This window comes from Uloborus diversus, unplaced genomic scaffold (genome assembly GCF_026930045.1).
Source record: "Uloborus diversus isolate 005 unplaced genomic scaffold, Udiv.v.3.1 scaffold_13, whole genome shotgun sequence".
Taxonomy (NCBI): domain Eukaryota; kingdom Metazoa; phylum Arthropoda; class Arachnida; order Araneae; family Uloboridae; genus Uloborus; species Uloborus diversus.
The window spans coordinates 4,199,416-4,219,558 of record NW_026557987.1 but is presented as its reverse complement, the minus strand read 5'-3'; the positions used below and the strand labels follow the sequence as shown (position 1 = coordinate 4,219,558).

The window sequence follows — 20,143 nt, the reverse complement described above, 5'->3', positions numbered from 1 at the left end:
TTTGATAAAAGTTAAAATCAAAAGAGTGATTCGATTCCCAACAGTGTTGGGCAATACTGGATTTATTCAGCTGTTGTTTCCTCACATAGCTTTGATGTTCTTTTAACCGAAATTTCAAAGAACGGCGGGTCTGTCCGATGTATCCGAGTCCGCAATTGCAAACAATTTTATAGATCCCACAACAATTAAGAGGATGAATATAATCTTTAAGAGAAGAGAAAGAAAGTTTATTAATAGGAGAAAATACCACTTGGAATTGGAATCGCTTCAGAATCTTAGTAACCTGAAAACTAATACCAGGGAAGAAAGGCAGAACAACTAAATTCTTAGTGTTAAAAGTTCTATTAAGAACAATATTTTGTGATTTTTTGCAAAGTTTTTTATAAATGGAATCAACTAAGTAAACAAACAATCGTTAAATCTAAACAACCATCGAGAAATACCTTGAAATAAGATGCTATACTTCAAAAATTGCAAGTTACGTGAGTATTATACCCCAGAAAATAGGGTGTGAATCTTCGCTAGCAGAAATTTAAGATAATTTTTTCTTTAAAAAGTAAGGGTCTTTTTCTCCCCCAACTAAGAAATAGTCTGAAGACCCATTGAAGAATCTGCGACGCAGTTCCTGCTACCGGGCCCATACAACCCGGATTTTCCGGACTTCCGATCATCCGGAACGCCTTCGATCCCAGTCAGTCCGGATAAACGAACTGTGCTGTCGTCGCGCAAGGGCGTCTCCCTGCGACACGGGGCGCGTGGGCGGCCCCAAGGAATGCGGGGCGCCCGATTTCGGACACGAACGGGTTGAGGCGGAAGTTGAACCACAAAGGGAAGGCGAATCTTGGTGAAAGATAAAACGCAGAGGAAAATTCCGACCTCGTTCAATGACTCAGTGAGCGTCGCCGATGCACTTGTTCGTCGTCTGAGAGGGGTTGACCGAGGCGGTGACGGAATCGTGTCGAACGAGACTTAGAAGTCATTTAAGAAGTTAAAGTCATTGCAGCGAGATGTTTACAGGTTTTTGCACTTAAGCATTTCATGTCTTAGGCGACTGTTTATGTTTTGCCTCAAAACGGGACATTTACCAATTCAGCCATCTGTATTGTTGTTGTTTTTTTTTTATGGTTCCAGAGGCACCTCGAGGGGAGGTCGCGGGAAGTCACTGTGACCCCCCAAAAATGTTCTTATTCGGTAAATTTGTCTCACGATTTGGCAGAGAGGATTAAAAGATAAAAAGCAAAAAATATTGTAATTATTTTCCTATAATCGTAATTAATGTCGATTAAATGAAATGGTACTTTTGAGTACCGTCGCGTCGGTACACGAAGTTCAAAAAAATATCAGGAACTTAAAAGTTGAAAAAGTGTGGCATAGAAACTGAGTTGGTATAAATTTTATTTCTGTACCACCTCAATTCTCGAGAAGGTATAGAAATAAAAATTCAAACATAAGGGATGAGCTTTCTAAATAGAGACAAAACGCAGTCTAGAACAAATACAACTTAATGGTTGTATAATCCTAGTGCCATCTAGCGTGGATGAAGGATTATGAGGCTGGCCATTCCAGCCTCATAATGCATTCCATTCAATTTTGAATCTGTTGGTACTTTAAAGTACCATAAGATTAGGTTAAATAAAATAAATAAAAGATTAAGATCTTTTATTTGGTAAACAAAAGATTAGGTTACATATTGGTTTCCTCTAGATCCGTGCACACACTAATGACCTGCTAGTGTCTCCACACTGTTAAAACTGCAGGTGTCATATAGCACCTTTTAGCGTCAAAAACGAGTTGCTCTCAAGGGTGCTATTTGGCTCTCTATGGCACTCTAATGAGTACCAGATCTCTATGGCACTCTAAAGAGTACCAGAGAGATGCAAAGTGAATCCTTAGAGGTGCCATACGGAACAAAATGCACCTTTAAGGATGCCATAGGGAGTCAATTGCCACCACTAAGGAGGTTATCCTGGTGCTACAACCCTAAAAGATGCCTTAAGTAACCCGCAGTTTTAACAGTGTAGTTTCATCAGCAAGCAAAGCGTTGGTGAAACTAGGCCCATTTAGTGATCGTCTGTTGCTTCCTTTTTAGACAGGGCGCGATGCGAGGCCCAGAGGAGGCTGATGCTGGCCCAGGGTGCCAAGGTGGGAATGTTCGTGCCAGAGTGCAAGGCGGACGGCAGCTACGCCGAGGTACAGTGCCACCTGTCCACTGGTTACTGTTGGTGCGTGGACGAGGCGGGAAAACCCGTCAGGGGATCCTCCATGCAGAACGAAAAGCCCAACTGCGCCGGAAAAGGTGAGTATGGTCAGTAGACCCAGTTTTTCAATGCAGAAAAGCGATGGTTGCTCCCAGGACCAGACGCATATTTTCAACTTTTACATTCCCAGAGACCATGTAAAACTTTGGAGGCTGCTGATTGGCTACCACTTAAAACGTCATCCATCTTCGTTATAGCTTGTTTTGCATGCTCTATTAGTTATTTCATTTCGGAACAAGGTCTTCTAGACATTATTCGAAAGAGAAAGGAGGAATAAGAACATTAAAACTGTGAATTCTGAACTTCTGAAAAACGCGATTTATTCACATGCATTGGATAGGAAGAAAAAAGATAGACTACGCATTTGCGTCTACTGGCCAATCAGAAGTTCTAAAACTACTTCGAGGTCCCTAGCTGAGTAAAAGTTGCTTATATGCGGACTCGACCATCACCCAAAGCATTTTTCACTATTACACTGTTCGTGTGGTTACTTGATAAGACTAGTGTGCTTGCCCTTCTCTTTTCTTCTTGAATGTACAGAAAAATCCAGTTACAACGAATACCAATACAACGAAGTATCTGCTTTTGAATAACAAATTTTCAGTCCCGATTGAATTGCCATTACATTTCTTGAATTCCTTTACAACGAAAATTTGTTACTACGATGAAAATTTGCGGTTCCTATGAGTTTGCTGTGACGAGATTTCACTTTATTTTCCAATCTCAATACTAATTTTGCGAATCTTCTTCTTCCAGGTCGCAGAACCAATCGGAGACGATCTTCCAGGGGAAGAAAAAACAGAAAAGGTAATGCATTTAATTTGAATTCAAAATGACCGACAAAGAAAGAACATTTGGTTTTATGCAACACAAAAATTGCAAGGTGCATACGTATTAGGGTGGTTCGAAAAAAATCGATTTTTTTATTTCGGAATCTCGTTACTTCTCAAAAATTGTAGTTTGGTATCCTCAATTCGGGGAAATAGAAAAAAAAAAATTCTGAGCTGACATCTTTAGTTCGCGCATGAGGCTAAAAATAGCATTAAAAAAATAGTTTATAAAAAAATATTTTTGTAAGGCAAGAGCCATAAATTGCTAGTATATGGCGTAGTTTGAACCTAAAAAAATATTTTATAGCTTTTACATAAGATCTTTCTTTACGCATATGTCTTAAATTTGGCTAAAAGATCCTGACCAATCTAAAGCGTATGCGCGAACTAAAAATATTATTTAAAAGCTATAAAATATTTTTTAGATTCGAACTACGCTATATACTAACAATTTATGGCTGTTGCGTTATGAAAAAATACAAAAAAAAAAAAAAAAAAAAAAAATTTGAATTTTGACACCTTGAATTCAAATTATGTTTTTCGCAATCAAGAGTGTCTGTGTGTATGTAGGCGTATGCGCTTGTGTGTGGGGATATGTGTGTTTGCGTGTAGGGGTATGTGTGTGTAGGCATGTGTGTTTGTGTCTGTGTGCATGCATGAATATGTGGGTAGTTGTGTGTATGTGTTTGTGTGTGTATGTGTAGATGTCTGTGTATGTGTTTGTATGTGTTTGTGTGTTTGTGTGTGTATGTGTAGGTGTGTCTGTGTATGTGTTTGTGTGTGTATGTATAGGTGCCTGTATGTATGCGTGTGTGTATGTGTTTGTGTGGGTATGCGTAGGTGTCTGTACGTATGCGTGTGTGTATGTGTTTGTGTATGTGTTTGTGTATGTGTGTAGGTGTATGTGTGTGTTTGTATGTGTGTGTATGTATGCGCGTGTGTGTATGATATGAACGCAACCTGGAGACGGTTTTCGCTATAGGAGCATCGACCGGCGTGAGGAGCCGGTCGATGGTGGAGCTGCAGAGGGTGCTGGCGGGAAAATAAAATGATAGCACATCAAAACAGTCAAATGAAAGCAATAAGCAATCGTGATTGCTCAAAAAAAAAAAAAAAAAAACAGATTTTATTATTTTCTCACTTGAGTCGGGAGGAAAATTGTTGACTCAGGCTTTAATATCTGGAATTTTCGAGCCTTCGACTCCGGCTCATTTACCCCAAAATCACTGGGACACCGCAATCACCGGCAAAGTTGTGGACTTGGAGGGATTGCAGACTCTCGACTCTGACTCCCTTACTCCAAAATCAGTCTGACTCTCAAGCACTGGCAGAGTAGCGGAATTTGAGGGAAAACGGCAGACTCCGAGTCTTGGAGTTTTGAACCTTCGACCTCAGACTCCTCTACTCCAGAATCAGTCCCGCGTCAACTCACCGACTCGGTAGCTCTGATCAGGGGTGCCCATCCCCCTAAGTTCGATGGCGAAAATCCCCCACCCCCCAATTTTCTCATCTATTTTTAGTCCTTTTTTATTTTAATCATTTTTTTAAATTATTCATTATTATTTAAATTTTTTTTAAAATTATTTCAGGGGTGATTGTGAGTTCCTCAAAAAGTACCTGAAAGTTTTAAAGCGAGAACGGGGGGGGGGGTAATCTTTGGCCCCTATTACTTAAGTGCACCTTTGCCGTAGTATTAAATGTATTAAATAGTTCTGAGTCAAAATATTGTGTGTACATTTGGTTAAATTTTTAATGGGTTACAAAGTTACTTTTGAGCTGGTGTTATACAAATTATCTTGACATTTGTCCATCTTAAGGCTCTTGCAGGTATATTTGATGAGTATTATATAATTTAAAAAGATTGCGGAGGTAGGGAGATAAAAGCATGACAAAAAAAAAACACATAATTCCGGTATTTTCGGACATAAAAATACCGGAAATACGTCCGAAAATACCGGAAATTCGGTAAAATACCGGAACACAATCACCCCTGTTATTTATCTTTTTTTTAATTTTAAATGACGTATTATTGTTTTGTTAGAAAAGTTCCGTGCTACAATCACATACACACAGACAAAATATTTGAATAAATAAAACAAAATTTTAAAAATGAAATAAAAGTAAAATGAAATAAGTAGTTAAAACTAAAAATTCATCAACAAATAATTTTAATTAAATAAATTAAAACGAGCTGATGTGTGCATCACATGACTTCCTTTTACTCCAATTTAATGTCAATTCCTCATTATTGGCAATTTTAATGCGATTCAATTGTTTACTCGCCAAATATCACCAGCAGTGGTCAAATTGAAACCAAATTTAAAAATAAAAAAAAATCGCCAAATTTGTCACCAAGTTGGGGACAAAACTTGGCGACAAAAAGACTGGCGATATATCGCCAAGTGTCTGACAAATTATAACTCAACTTGAGTTTACGTCGAAATTAACAATGATTTCCCCCCAAAAAGAGGCAAAAGACCCCCTTAGGAACATCCGAATGCAACCAAAAGGGAAGGTGCACAACTAGACCCCACTAGGAGTCTACGTACCAAATTTCAACTTTCTAGGACATACTGTTTTTGAGTTATGCGAGATACATACGCACATTCATACATGCATACAGACGTCACGATAAAATTCGTTGTAATTAACTCGGGGGTCGTCAAAATGGATATCTCAGGTGTCTATATGTTCCTAGGTATATATCCACGTGTGATTGGGTCAAAAAAAAAAAAAACCTCAACATTCATTCGGGGCTGAGAAAAATGGAAATTAAGGCCGATTTTTGAGTGGAAATTTTTTCGCGAATACAATACTTCCTTTTTGTAAAAGGAAGTAAAAAATTAAAAATTCCACCCAAAAATCTTGATCGCGCAACTTGCGCCAATATCCCCCCCCCCCCCGGTGGGCACCCTCGGCCCTGATAACCAAGAAAAAGATCTGCTTCCTTTCTTTTCAGTTCATCCCATGGACTTTCTGTCGAGCGATCGTGCGTGGGCGGGTTACGGAACCACTCGGAACAACAAAAACTCTCGGAAAATGGAATATCAGTGCTTTCGTCTCCCCCTTTTGGCGCCTTTTTCGGTCGTTCACGCGTTTTCTGAAAGAGAGAGGAAAGAAAAAAAAAGTGGTTACGCCAGTGACGGGTCTTCTTTACGACATCGATCGCAGAGAGGATGGGTCCGCAGACGATTCGGAATGCTGATCTCTGCCCTCGCGCAGACGCCCGGAAGGAGCGGTTACGGTTTCGGGGAGGGGATGGGCCAGCAGACAAGACTTTTAAAGTGCGGAGAGTTATTAATGGGTTTCGTGTTCGGGTAGAGTGGACATTAAAAGGAAAATCGGATACCGCGGCTTGAACTTGTGACTCCTCACTTTTTCATGCTTGAAATTTCAAAACGCTTGCCGGAGGTATTAAATTTAATGATTTTCCTTCCCTTCCTTATCTGGGGGGGGGGGGGGATAGTTGAAACTTGGTAAGAAAAGTTGTTGTCTTGTCGCTGCATGTAAAGATTCTTTCGATTCTCTCGATCATTCTTCCCAAAGCATATTGAAAAATTCTAACTTCAATTAAATTTAATGATTTTCCTTCCCTTTCTTATCTTGGGGGAGGGGGGGGATAATTGAAACTTGGTAAGAAAAGTTGTTGTCTTGTCGCTGCATGTAAAGATTCTTTCGATTCTCTCGATCATTCTTCCCAAAGCATATTGAAAAATTCCAACTTCAATTAAATTTAATGATTTTCTTTCTTTTTCTTATCTTGGGGGAGGGGGAAGAAGGTAAAGAAATCGAAAGTTAGTTTGAAATCTTGTTGTCTTGTTGATGCTTGTAAGGGATTTTACACGCTTTCTCCACAAAACCTTTTTTGAGTGAATTTATATGAAATCAAATTTCACTCACTGCCGACCGCTAGCCCGATTTTTCCTCTGTCGGAGAGAGGGTTTTGGTTGCATCAGTGCTTGTATAAGTGGCTCGTACGGGGGCAGGAGGGGGGAGGGCAACAGACACCTTGCTTCCAAAAGTAAAGGGGTATTGACCCCACACTTTTCAGAATTTCAAATTAATGATCGATCGAAAAATAATTTTTTGCTGGGAAGATTGAAACCTTAACCCTGGGTAGAAATGAAAACTAAAAATTCGAAATAAATGGACTTTCCACATTTTATTTCACAAGAACGGAACATTGAATTTGAAGGGGGCCACTCACCGTAACATTCATCAATTCATTCTCAATTCCCTCCATTCATCATTTTATGCATTACAATGATAATTGCTTCATTGAACATTGCAAAAACAGAACTGATGATGAAGGATACTTTTTGATAGAACATGCTTTTCATTAATTACTGTTACGAATGTTACTTTGGCGAAGAGACTGAGAAATAAAATGATGTAGTACTTAGTATGGATCTCGTGTCAATGAAATTCCTTCAATCATCATTTCGTAAATTATGAAAAAGTTCACACAAAGAAATTTGCTTCATTCATCATTACGACAGAAACAAAACTAATGAAGGATGCTTTACTAAATTAGTTTTAGAAGTTATTTGGCTTAAAACGTTGACGAAATTTCTTCAGTCATCAGCTCATCCTCAAAGGAAAAATTCATGCAGTGCACATTGATTTAGTTGCTATTTCATTCTGACAAAAACAAAGGAACATCCTTAGACAGAATGTATTTTTTTAATTAATTTTGTTGCAAACACTTGTTCCGTCAAATTTATTCAATAACTTTTTCGAGCTCTCATCTTAACGAAATTTGTTCAGACGGTCTCAGTTCGAATTAGCAGGTCTACGTGCAGTAGATCCTCGTTTTACGCGGTTTCGATTATACGCGGTTTAAGATTAGACACTTTTATTTTATTTTACGCGGATGCGTTTCGGTTTTACGCGGATGGGACAATGCAAACAGATAACATTTTTCCCCCTTTCAAATTCCAACGCCTAAAGATTGCAAATTACACGTAATAAACTGCATTTTGGCGTGCTAATAATTGAGCTTGGAGCAGTGGAGACATTCTACGCGATTAGTTCCAAAGCTTTTTCCAGAAGTAAAGTTATTAAACTCACTGGAAGAAGAGCTTTTAGGAGTGACAAAGGAAGCCAAAACCAACGAGGATACCGACATCCGTGACGCACAACCAAAAACGTTCACATTGAAAACTTTACGCCATTCCTAGACTATAGCAATGATCTTTCTGATTTGTTAGTGAAGGAAGATTCTATCATGGAAATGTGTGACACAAGTGGTCATGGATGCGTTAATGCTCTGCAAAGAATAACAGAGAAAAATTATTAATGACTGCCAAAAGACTATCATTGTCAGCTCCTCTTTATAAACAGAACACGAAATTAATTTATGTTAAATTTATGCATATGTTGTGCATAAAAGTCGATATAAGTTTGCATTAAAACTTGTTATACAATTAGTCATCACTAGAATGAAGTATTTTGTTATTCATGGGACCAAACCCCTATTTTAACACTACTATTAGGTTTCGATTTACGCGGCATTTCCGTGGAACGTAACCCCCGCGTAAAACGAGGGTCTACAGTATTGCGAAAAATGTATTAGAATGTTTCATGGTTTGTCATCTTGTTTCGGTCGCGTTCAACGTCCCGCGATAGGAAACAAAGGAAAGGGTGGCCCGAACAATATGTGTCACAAGAAGGCAAGAGGTCGATATGTTGATCACGGACAAAAAGTTCGACTTCCCTCCAAGGTCGCGTTCGATTTGGACGCCTTCCAGCAGCTGAACGTTATCGACTGGTTATCGTCCGATTTGCACGTCATGCTTTCCGATCTCACTTCAGGGTTGCCAACTTAGGGGTTTCCCCCCTAAATTTAGGGGAAAAATTTTACAATGGGATTTTTTTAGGGGTAAATTTAGGGGTTTATATTTTAGGGTTTCATTAAGTAAAAACGTTCTTCTTTTGCCTATGAAAATGCTATTTTTCGATTGTTTCATGCATTTTTTTACTTACGTTTACTTTTTGCGCCTTTGAAACCATTGGTTTTGATCAGAAATGACAAAAAAAAAAAAAATAGGATAAAAATGATTTTATTCAACTCAGCAACGAAAGATAGCAATGGTCACGTGATCTTTTATCCCATGTGTGACGTCACAAAGGATCACGTGACTTTCTGACGCCATTTAGGGGTTTTATGAGTTCAGTTTAGGGGAAACATTTCCGTCCAATTCACTTCACCCCAACTGAATCAGCTACTCAGTCAGACCGACACCATCGAAATTCTTCCAGGCCGAAGGACGTTTGTCGGTCAGGGGCGGATACAAGGAGAGGGTCATGGGTGGCATGATCCCACCCCTAAATTGCCGACAGTTTTATTTATCTTTAATTATCGTATGTGTTCAAAATTTAACAATTGTATTCAAGTGAACGGATATGAAATATTAAGCAAACACGTTGTCATGCGTTGTAATCAGATACTTTGTGAATGAAATGTAAGTATTTGACGTAATCTTTTTATTTCATCGATTATCAATTTCAGTAAATATTGGAAATAATACTTCCTTTCGTTACTTCTGAAATCAATGAAACAAGTGCATGCCCGACTAGGTGCCTTATTTCTTACTGAGTTGGTGCTTTTTATTGACACCGAAACAGCTCCAGAAATTTTCCGGAACTCAAAACTATATTTTTCCGTATGCCCCCTTCCCCTCCCGAAAATTATAACGTGTGTCCAGTCCACCCCTGGCCTTAGTACGAGCTGGCTGTCGTTTTCAGCTGACGAGTCAAAGGTCGTGTTCAGCGTGAGAACCACATGTTCAGTTATCGAACTAGTTCGCCAGCTAAATGTTTTCCATGGACTTTGCAAGATCCGAGTGAACGGAGATTGCTCTTTTTGAGGTTCGGATTCACGCTCACAGAAGTGAATAAGACTGAGTCAAGCGACGTTAGGCCTCCGTTCTAATTCAGATGAAGCAGAAGACCCTTGTTGATGAAATTGACAATTGCTAAAGATGCCTTATCTTTCAAAACAAACGGCAGTTATGAGAAGTTGGTTTGGTTGTTCGGTGTCGGTGTCAAGAACCTCATCAGACTGATGAAACAGACGACTTGATGAAACAGACGACCCTTGCTGATGAAATTGACAATTGCTAAAGATGCCTTGTCTTTCAAAACAAACGGCAGTTATGAGAGGTTGGTTTGGTTGTTCGGTGTCGGTGTCAAGAACCTCATCAGACTGATGAAACAGACGACCCTTGTTGATGAAATTGACAATTGCTAAAGATGCCTTATCTTTCAAAACAAACGGCAGTTATGAGAGGTTGGTTTGGTTGTTCGGTGTCGGTGTCAAGAACCTCATCAGACTGATGAAACAGACGACTTGATGAAACAGACGACCCTTGTTGATGAAATTGACAATTGCTAAAGATGCCTTATCTTTCAAAACAAACGGCAGTTATGAGAGGTTGGTTTGGTTGGTCGGTGTCAAGAACCTCATCAGACTTTTCTCCGCACGCACCCCACCTCTTAGCCGTAGGCCTTAGGTTCCACCGCCCGGGGGGTCCGCGTAGCGGGCCCCCCGCACGGCTGAGTGCGGCGGTCGAGAACCTCATCAGACTGATGAAACAGACGACTTGATGAAACAGACGACTTGATGAAACAGCCGACCCTTGTTGATGAAATTGACAATTGCTAAAGATGCCTTATCTTTCAAAACAAACGGCAGTTATGAGAGGTTGGTTTGGTTGTTCGGTGTCGGTGTCAAGAACCTCATCAGACTGATGAAACAGACGACCCTTGCTGATGAAATTGACTATTGGTAAAGATGCCTTATCTTTCAAAACAAACGGCAGTTATGAGAGGTTGGTTTGGTTGTTCGGTGTCGGTGTCAAGAACCTCATCAGACTGCTCGACACCAGATGAAGTTTATTTCAGAGGGGAGCAGGGGCGGATCCAGAGAGTTTTGTAAGGGGGGTCCAGTTTCAATGGACAAATCTCCATTGTAAAAAAGTATCAGTTAAGCAAATCTGCCCATCGCTCCAAGGGTGATGGAGCACCCCTCATATGCTGCGGCGCCCCCCCCCCCACCCCAAATGAGACAAAAACCCTTTCAAATTGCCACCTGCCTCCCTGCTCCTAAAACTTCCAATGGTGCGACTGACACCATGGATCATAGTCCCTCAAATTTTTATAAAAAGTCACCTTTCTTTAGGCAGACAGGTTGGTTATGTTTCAAAAAGCACACGCACACACAGATGTCTTTTGAGATGGAAGAGTGCTCTGAAAAACGCTTAATTCGTCAGAGATGATTATTCTTTTGAAAATGAAAAAAAAAAAAAAGAACCTCAAAATAGCAGTAGACCAGTAAACGAACATAGTCAATCCCTTGAATTATGATGCATTGAGAAGAAATACGTTGCAGATCCAAGAAAAAAAAAAGATTGGCATTGATTCCATGCACTGTTTTTTCAAATCTAAAGAACTGAACTTTAAAAATGATCGTAATAAAATTCTTCTCACAGGGGGGTCAGCTGATCCTTTGACCCTCCCTTGAATCCGCCCCTGGAGGGGAGGGACAGGGGCTCGGCTCCGACCACCTTGCGAGAAAGCTGCCTGCCTGGAGGAAGACCAGGAACACTCCCATTGCGAAAGTTGGTGCGAGTTTTAGACCGGGTGATGTCCAACGTACGGACCATGGGACTGACCCGTGTGACCCACTGTGTCCAGTATTACAAATCGAAAGTCACACCTTCCGAAGAATGTCAGAACTGTTTCAAAACACTCCAGAAGTTGCAGCCAATCCTTTCATTTCCCTAATGCTAAATTTTCTTCATGTTACAAATTTGAAGATAAATACTCAGAAAGTGGGTTCTGAAAAACAGTTGTTAAACTAAACATTAATACAATACGCTTCAAGAAGTGAGAAGAACCACATTCTCAGTTTATAATTTTCTTACCTACTTTCTTCTTTTTTAATTTTCCATGCTTTCTGTAAAATTATCAGTGCAATTTGCATGAGCTTACGCTTGTGCTGTTTTGTAATGCAGTGGTCGCCGCTTATAAGAATAACGTTTGTTCTAAACAGTTTTGATTCCATAAAGCGGCTGATTCAATAATGTGGCTAATTCTATACTGTTGGATATTGTTCTGTTTTTGACGATTTGATTCATTATAATTCAATTTACCACTGATTCAATTAACCGGCGTCCACTGTATGTAAGTTACTTTAAAATACTTTATATTTCAAATCCTTTTCGCCAAATCAGGTAGTGTAAAGTGATGATAATTACTATAGCCAGGAATGCGGAGTAGGAGTCGAAAGTTGACAATTTCAAGAGTCGAAGTCTGTCATTTTCCCATCAAAGACAGCGACTCTTCTAATGCTTGCAGAGTCGGAGTTGGACTGAATTTGGGATAAAGAAGTCGGAGTCGAAGGTTCTAAAATTCCCAGAGTTGAAGCCGATCATTTTCCCTCCGATTCCACATTCCTGAGTACAACAGGATTTAAGTAAATTTTTCTTTTAGCTTGAGATCATATTGTGTTTCTAACTATAATTTTGTTCTCATTGCCCTGTCCAACAGGTTGCAGTTCCAATGACCGAGCCAGTTTCAATGCCAACCTCATCGACATCTTCCAGTCGGAGTATAACAGAGTTCCACACTCGACAATCACCGGTAAGTGAATTCCGAATCTTTGGATGACGGAAATTCAATTTATCTGTCTGACGCTAACTCTTTGCTAATATGTTTTTTAAAGAAGTTCTGTTCCCACTTTGCTAACAATATAACATCCTACAAATTTCTACTCCAATCTGTTTTTTTTTTTTTTTTGAACATTTTTTTAATTAAAATTATTATATGTGCAATACGTTTCTCACAGGTTGCCTAACATATGGCCGAAAGTTTTTTAAAAAACTACCCTTCCCCGTGTTTTATTTTTGGGACTCAGCAAAAGGATTACGAATCACGCCCCCCCCCCCCGAAAAAATCTGTAACAAATTCTTTCGGAATGAAATAATAGTTAAAGCATGTAAAAAAAGCCTTTAATGAGATACGTGACGTTTTAACGTGGTAGCCACTCGGCAGTCTCCAAATTTTTACATGGTCTCTAGCAAAGTAAAAGTTGCTTATATGTAACCCGGCAGAAGGCAGAAACTTATTCCTCTTATTATAATAATTGTGCACGAAAATTGTATTTGTTTATAAAAATAAATGTGTAGAAATTTTCAGTGGGATCTTGAGACTATAAAACTTTTCTGTTTTTTAACCTAGTGTCACCCGGAGACGATCCTTTGAGAGACACTCACGAGAAACAGGTGATCCAGTGGAAGTTCGACGAGCTAGACGACAACGGAGACACCTACCTGAAGAGGAAGGAGATCCGGGACCTGCGCCGGATGGCCAAGAGGATCGTGAAGCCCAAATCTTGCGCCAAGACCTTCGCCAAATTCTGTGATCTTGACCAGGACAAGAAGATTTCCAGGTCCGAATGGTCTGTCTGCGTCGGTGTCGATATCAACAGTAAGTGGTCCTGTGCCTTCGTGAAAGGAAGGCCCTTTGTTGATTAATTATTTTTGAGGTACTTCCTTACTATAGCGAACCAAAGGCTTTCTTGACTATTTTGCGCCAAGATTAGAACTACAATATAGCTGAGCTCGTGAAGCAGGAATGTGTAAATAATTACAGCTGAACTTGCTTAATGTGACCACTTGACAATAACTAATGCTATCTCCCCACCCCCCTCCCCCAATCGAATGAATTATTACTAAGATGCTAACTAGGGAACCACACGCTTAGTGCTGCAATGAAAAAGTTCATGTAGGTAGCAATCGAAAGAATATATTATTATTATTATTATTATTATTATTATTATTTTTTCTTTTTTTTTTGCCAAAAAAAAAAAAAAAAAAAAAAACCTTGCCCGTCGTGCTGCGTTATCGAGACATAGTCTTAATGTCTGCCAAAATTTTGAGAAAAGCGCCAAATTCAAAGAAATCGGCAGTTCCTCGCGATTTTATCTTCTGCATGTGGCAGGGCATCCATCTGCAAAGCGTGTGAAAGATGTATCCCATTACTTGCCAAAATATGCAGAATTTGGCGTCATTTCTTAATGTTTGCGCACTCTTTAAGACCTTATAATTTAATGTTAATGACGAAATGGACAACTATTTTGTTTTGCCTCATCCACTTTGCATTGCATACACTTGACCAATTGTACAAAACACTTAAAATACACACAAGCTTGATATTGACTAAATAAAGACTGCTCAGAATATTAGTAGGTACCAATTGATACTTAAAGTGTTAAAATTCAAGAATTCTATCATTTTACCATAGCAATAATTTTTCACTTAGAGCAAAATATTACAGCATGAGTATTACATTTTGGAAATTATATTTATTAGTGTCGCTAAAAACAGTAAATATTTCATTATTTCACTTTTGCCCCACATTCCCCAAATGCAATTTTGAAAGAAGGTAACCCCAGGTTTCAGTTAATTAGTGCTGTAATCCAGAAGGCCGCTATAATAAGGAAGTGTACCATTTTTACTGTGGTTGTGTAGTCGTTGTTTGTATCACACGGTCGCATATAAACAATCTTTACTTTGCTGCAGACCATGCAAAAATTTGAGAGACTGCTGATTGGTTAACACGTGAAAACGTCCCACATATTATTTCCAACTTGTTTTGCATACTCTTATTACTGTTTATTTTCGAAATAATATCTTTTGGACATTATTCTAAACGAAGAGGGGGATTCAAAACGTTCGAATGGGAAATTCTGAACTTCTGAAGAACGAAATTTATTCATATCCGTTGGAAGGGGGGAAAAACATGGCTAACAAATTTGCATCGACTGGCCAATCAGGAGTCCCTCAACTATTAAAGCTTGACCACGAAAAGAAGGCGGATGACGTTGAAGCGAAACATCATTTGTATCATTCGTAATTAGTAGAATCTGCCAGAAAGCACCGAATAGTAAGACGCATGGTCTCGCTAATCTTATCTAGTTCAAAGTAATTACAGACAACCTATTGCAAATGATGCAAATAATGTTTTTGCTTCAAGGTCACCTGCCTTCTTTTCGTGGTCAAGCTATACAAGGTCCCTAAGGTCCCTAGCCGAGTAAAGTTTGCTTATACGCGTCACGGCCATGATATTTGAACATGGCGGCAGGAATTCATCCCTACCAGAGTTTTACCTAATCAAAAGTTTCATGAGGAAATACAAGGCATTTCCTTGTTTTTGATTGGTTTGATACGTTTGCTCTAGTTCCGATTCGACTTTCTAATTCGATGTTTCATGCTCAATCTATTTGCTCGGGTCGACAGTTTTTCTGTTATTTTAATTTCAAAAGATTGCAATCGTTAAATATGACAGGAATGTAATTAGAAATTGATATTTTACATTGCTTTAATATTGACAGCATTTAGACATTATTACATAGGTTAATTTATTCCGGTTATTTGTTTCATGCTTGGCACATGAAAACAGAAGTTACTCAACTGTGAATAGTGCTAAAAATACCCTATTGGTTGTTCCTCGGAGGAACAAATCTACTCAAGTTTTTAAACTGATAGGCCGAGGTACATGAGCATCCTTATAAAAAAGACGACGGTTTTCTAAAAAACAATTAATGAAGCATACTTTTTAATCGAAAACAGATTTTTTGAAGAAAGATTTTCATTTATTGGTGAACTGCTGTAATTGCATTAAATTTTTTCTCTCTGTAATCGGTAAATTACAAGTGAACGCAGACGGATTTTTTTTTTTTTTTTTCTGGAGTCTGGAGGAAGGGTGTCAAGACCTGATTGACGCACAGTTCAGCAAGTCCGTATGCCTGTGCACCATAGTTATAGTTGCAATAAAATAGGATACATTTCTATTTTTTTCTTCCCCTTTTTTGAAACAACTATTATACTCGTACTTATGAAGCGTGCGAATTTTCTAGTGAGAATGGCACCAAATGTTATCACGACTTGGGCATCACCCTTGCTTGATAAGGACCTGATGGGCATTTCGACTCATAATAAATAATCCTTATTAATGAGTATAGATTTGTCAAGTTCAGAATTCGGGGCAGGCGAGGAACTTATTGCGTAGAACCAGAAGCTGTCAACCTTTTAAGATCTGCACCCCCCCCCTTTAACACTGATGTGGGATCACAGCCCCTACCGCCGTAAGACCACCTTTTGTGGTTAATACAATCAAAATTCGTAACTGAAGCTATTTGGGGTAGTTGAAATAGGTATTGAATAAAAATATAGATAATTTCAAATTCAAAACTTAATATTACTACCCATAATTTATTTTGAACTGATTTTTATTAGAACACAAAAAAGCAAGGAACTAAATACAAATATAACTGAAGTAGTCGAGGATCTAGGCGAGGCTGGCATATTATACCAGTCACTTTCACAACCGCCAATAGAAGGATTACTACTGTTTGCACTTGATAAGTTTTTCAATATTAGGTTGCGTAACTTGTGTAAAAAGTGCACTTTTGGTCGCTTTTAATGCCCATCCTTGCTCGATATTTTGAGTTTATGTCTGCAAATTCGCAGGGACATTTGGATGAAAACTGCACCAAAAACTTCAAAAACGATGAAAATGTCGGAAAATATTTACAGGTGATCTCAAAAATTGAGTGAATTGTAGATGGTTTTACTTTTTCTTATTTTTGGTATACATTCAAATCCCCCTTTGAAATTCTTCTACGCCCCTAGGGGTGGGGTAGGTCTCCAGGTTGACAACTCCTGCATCATAGAGTTTGAGCTACTTGAGAAAGCCTCTAATTTGAAAACCCTGCAAAGTTCCCTGTAATTCAGAGGAGGTGAAACTTAAAAATTGTTTCATAAATGGACACCGCTCTTCCCCCCAAAACTAGAAAGGGTCGAAAAAATCATTTCAACTGAAGGACATTTTTTGTTTATAGAAGCAGATATTTTTCCCCTGGCGAGGACTGAATTATATGAAGATAGGACACGTATCGGAGAAAGAAAAAGACGTATAGTGCAGCTCTGGTTAGTTGAGCTGTGACCTTGACTATGTTTACCTGTTTTAGGGGAGTTTAGTGAAAAATAGACGTGTTGTTGGCTCGGATTTTAGTTGGAATATTTTTGAAAACCTGCTAAGAAAGTTTCTCAACTCAACTTAGCACCAATTACCCTTCCCTATTTTCCGAAACAGGGGAAAACATTCAGATATTGTTTGACCATCTATTACATGGAAAGGCTAATATCCGGTTTACAGGCGAAAATGGACGTATCTATTACTTTATAGGGCTGTTAGTTGGTTTGTTTCAGATGTTCACTTTTGCTTCTCTATTATTTAGCCTTAGTTTTGTAAAAATGAAAATTTGCTCACAGCAGCATATTTTAAATCTAAAGTATATTCGATGTATATTCTCACGGCAAAAATGAATTGATTTATTTATTCACAACGAAGTTTTGAGCTTACCATTTTGCTTTTACGTTACTGAACGAAATGAAAATATTTATTTTCTTTTTGTTGTTTCCATGGTAACTATTTTTGTTTCCCCTATTTTATTCTTGAGAATGCAATAAATGAATAAGGTACTAGTGACATTACAAAACGCGTGCATGAAAATCCCATTGTTATTTTCCCTTCTCCCCTGCTAGATTCATTCAGATGGATTAGTCTTTACTTGGCAGATTGCCGAATTACACACAATCCGTGGTCTAACAGTAGGAGCTCAACTTCTCAGAACCTCACAATATCTCGCTGTGAAAAAGAGCAGACTGATTAAGAACGTCGCAATGTATCACTATAATTGAACAGGCAAAAGAAAAGTTGCACTGGATGGGGGGGGGGGAGGAGAAACTATGTATATAAATCAAGATAAGAAAGAAAACACCGCTTCTCTGCTGATCTTTAAGCGTTAAATACATCCTTGTTTGTGCACAACACGAGACATCCTAATCAAAGTGAAGGGCAGCGGATACGGCGCGAATAACAATTCATTTAACCCTGTTTTTGGTGGAGCCACGCGACGCCGTTATCGTCGCGTAAACATCAGACGAGCGCTCAGTGTCTTGACTCTCTGTGGCAGGGTTCGTCAACCCTATTTATGCTGTGCACTAAGATTTAGGTTCTCGAGCAATGCGTCTTATTAAAAAAGCCAATGCAATTCGCAGTCATTCATTCTATTTGAAGTCCTCTCAACGCAATGTCACAGCAAGAGGGGTTTGTCTGTCAACTGCAGAACACTTGATTTTTGAACCACACTATCAATCCTACTAGGAGGGGGGTTCGCCCCAAATGAGAGATGAACCCCACCCCCTCTATATATGAATTCCCGAGCATCAAAAAACTTATGTGCCAAGTTTGTCAAAGATCTGACGAAAACTGGATTTCTATAAGAACCCCTCACCCCCCATGATTGCTTTTTGCTCGCATAGGGAGATGAAATCCTCCCTACGGGAATTCCTAAGCATCAAGAAAGGACAACTGTATATTAAATTTGGCAAAAATCCGACTTAAACTGCGAATGTGGACAAAGAACAAACACATACACACACAGGCATCCCTTTTTATATACATAAATGAGCTTAAAACTGAGCAATGTATGTAGATAAAATCAACTTGACTACAATGGATCTGATTTTTTGATCTAATGTTAGTTCCGTAGTGCAGAAGTTGCAGTTCAAAATGAAAATCTTTTTTTCCGAAAGCTGTTTTTTGCTAAATTAGGATGCGTCAAATGATTTATTGTTGGACAAAATTCATGTGATGAATTTAATGCATACGATTGCGAGAGCCAAAATCGATTATCAGATTTATGGTGTGGGATTAATTCCAGCTGTACTTAATAATATTGTATGGTTTTTAAAGAAATGGTTTCAGTTGTATTCAGAAATTCTTTGTTCTGTTTTGTCGTGATGTTCTGAATAACAAAAGGTATCACTACGCTATAAACTAAGATTTTTTTATGAAAAACTACGTAAAAAAGTTGATAAAAAGTTCTCTTGCGAAACATGTATTAAAAAAACTCGGATTTTGGAAAAAAAAAAAAAAAAAAAAGACTTTTGTTAAGCGTTCCATACAGAATATTTATAATTTTCTGACCCCATAAGTAAAGTCTGAAATGCTGATATTTTACTAAATGCCCACTGTTTTCCCCAGTAATTTCCAAAAAAAAAAAAAAAAAAAGATGGAAAAGGGGGGGGGGAAGGGAGGATCTACTAAAAGTTGTCCTTTCCACAATTCGGTATTACCGCTTCAAGAAAAAGAGAAAATAAAGAATTATTTGATGGTTTAAACGGTGTCACAAGTAAAGTTTTTCCACCAGAAGAAATTTACTTCTCGTATTAAAAACCTCCGCACTAATAAAACAGTCCCAAGTCTGAGAAATTGGAATTTGATAAAATTTTCAAGTTGTTCGCCTATTGTGATGCTACTTATTTGCTTTATTTTGCGAAATACCCGTAAACAATTCAGTGTTTGACACTCTGTGTTCGATTCACAAAAACAGAATGTCTAACAAAATTGACTAACAAAATTTGATTTCAAAACAAAAACTGAAAAATCACTAGGTTAGCAAAAAAAAAAAAAAAAAAAAAAGTAAGAAAAAAGTCCCATCAGGAGTTAAAAAGTAAGTCCTTGATTGTTTAACTAATGAAATTGAGTGATGTAATTGCTTTTTTTTTCTAAATTGAGTAAAGAACATAATAAACAGTGCATTGTCCAGAAATCCGAGCCATGAGGATTTACGGATTCGAGAATTTTATTGACACATTTTTACCCTTGATAAATTTTAAGTTAAATGCATTTTTTAAGCAATGTTTTTGCTAGTGCCACTAGTTTCAGAACTAAAATCAAATACTTTGCGCTGACAATGTTATAACAAGTACAACGTCTCTGGGCTCAGATAAAGACATTAAAGTAGGTGAGCCAGTTTCGAGGACAATAATTGGCTTCTTCGTCAGTGCCAGGCTGAGAAAACCTAGCCGCTTTTCTCAACTATGTATGCACAGAAGAAGGAGACGATTGTCCTCGAAACCGGTCTGCCTATTTTAAAACTTTTTATTTGCGCCTGTTGACGTTGCACTTACTGCAACAGTA

General features: G+C 38.5%; 1 protein-coding gene across 1 annotated transcript in view; it reads left to right on the top strand.

The window, feature by feature from the left end:
* LOC129232627 (SPARC-related modular calcium-binding protein 2-like) overlaps window positions 1-20,143 on the top strand; it is an 83,224-nt gene that overhangs the window by 19,858 nt on the left and 43,223 nt on the right. The window contains exons 4-7 of the mRNA XM_054866759.1: window positions 2,090-2,296; window positions 3,015-3,065; window positions 12,641-12,733; window positions 13,331-13,579. Coding sequence (XP_054722734.1) covers window positions 2,090-2,296; window positions 3,015-3,065; window positions 12,641-12,733; window positions 13,331-13,579 — 600 coding nt within the window. The remainder of the gene's footprint in view (window positions 1-2,089; window positions 2,297-3,014; window positions 3,066-12,640; window positions 12,734-13,330; window positions 13,580-20,143) is intronic.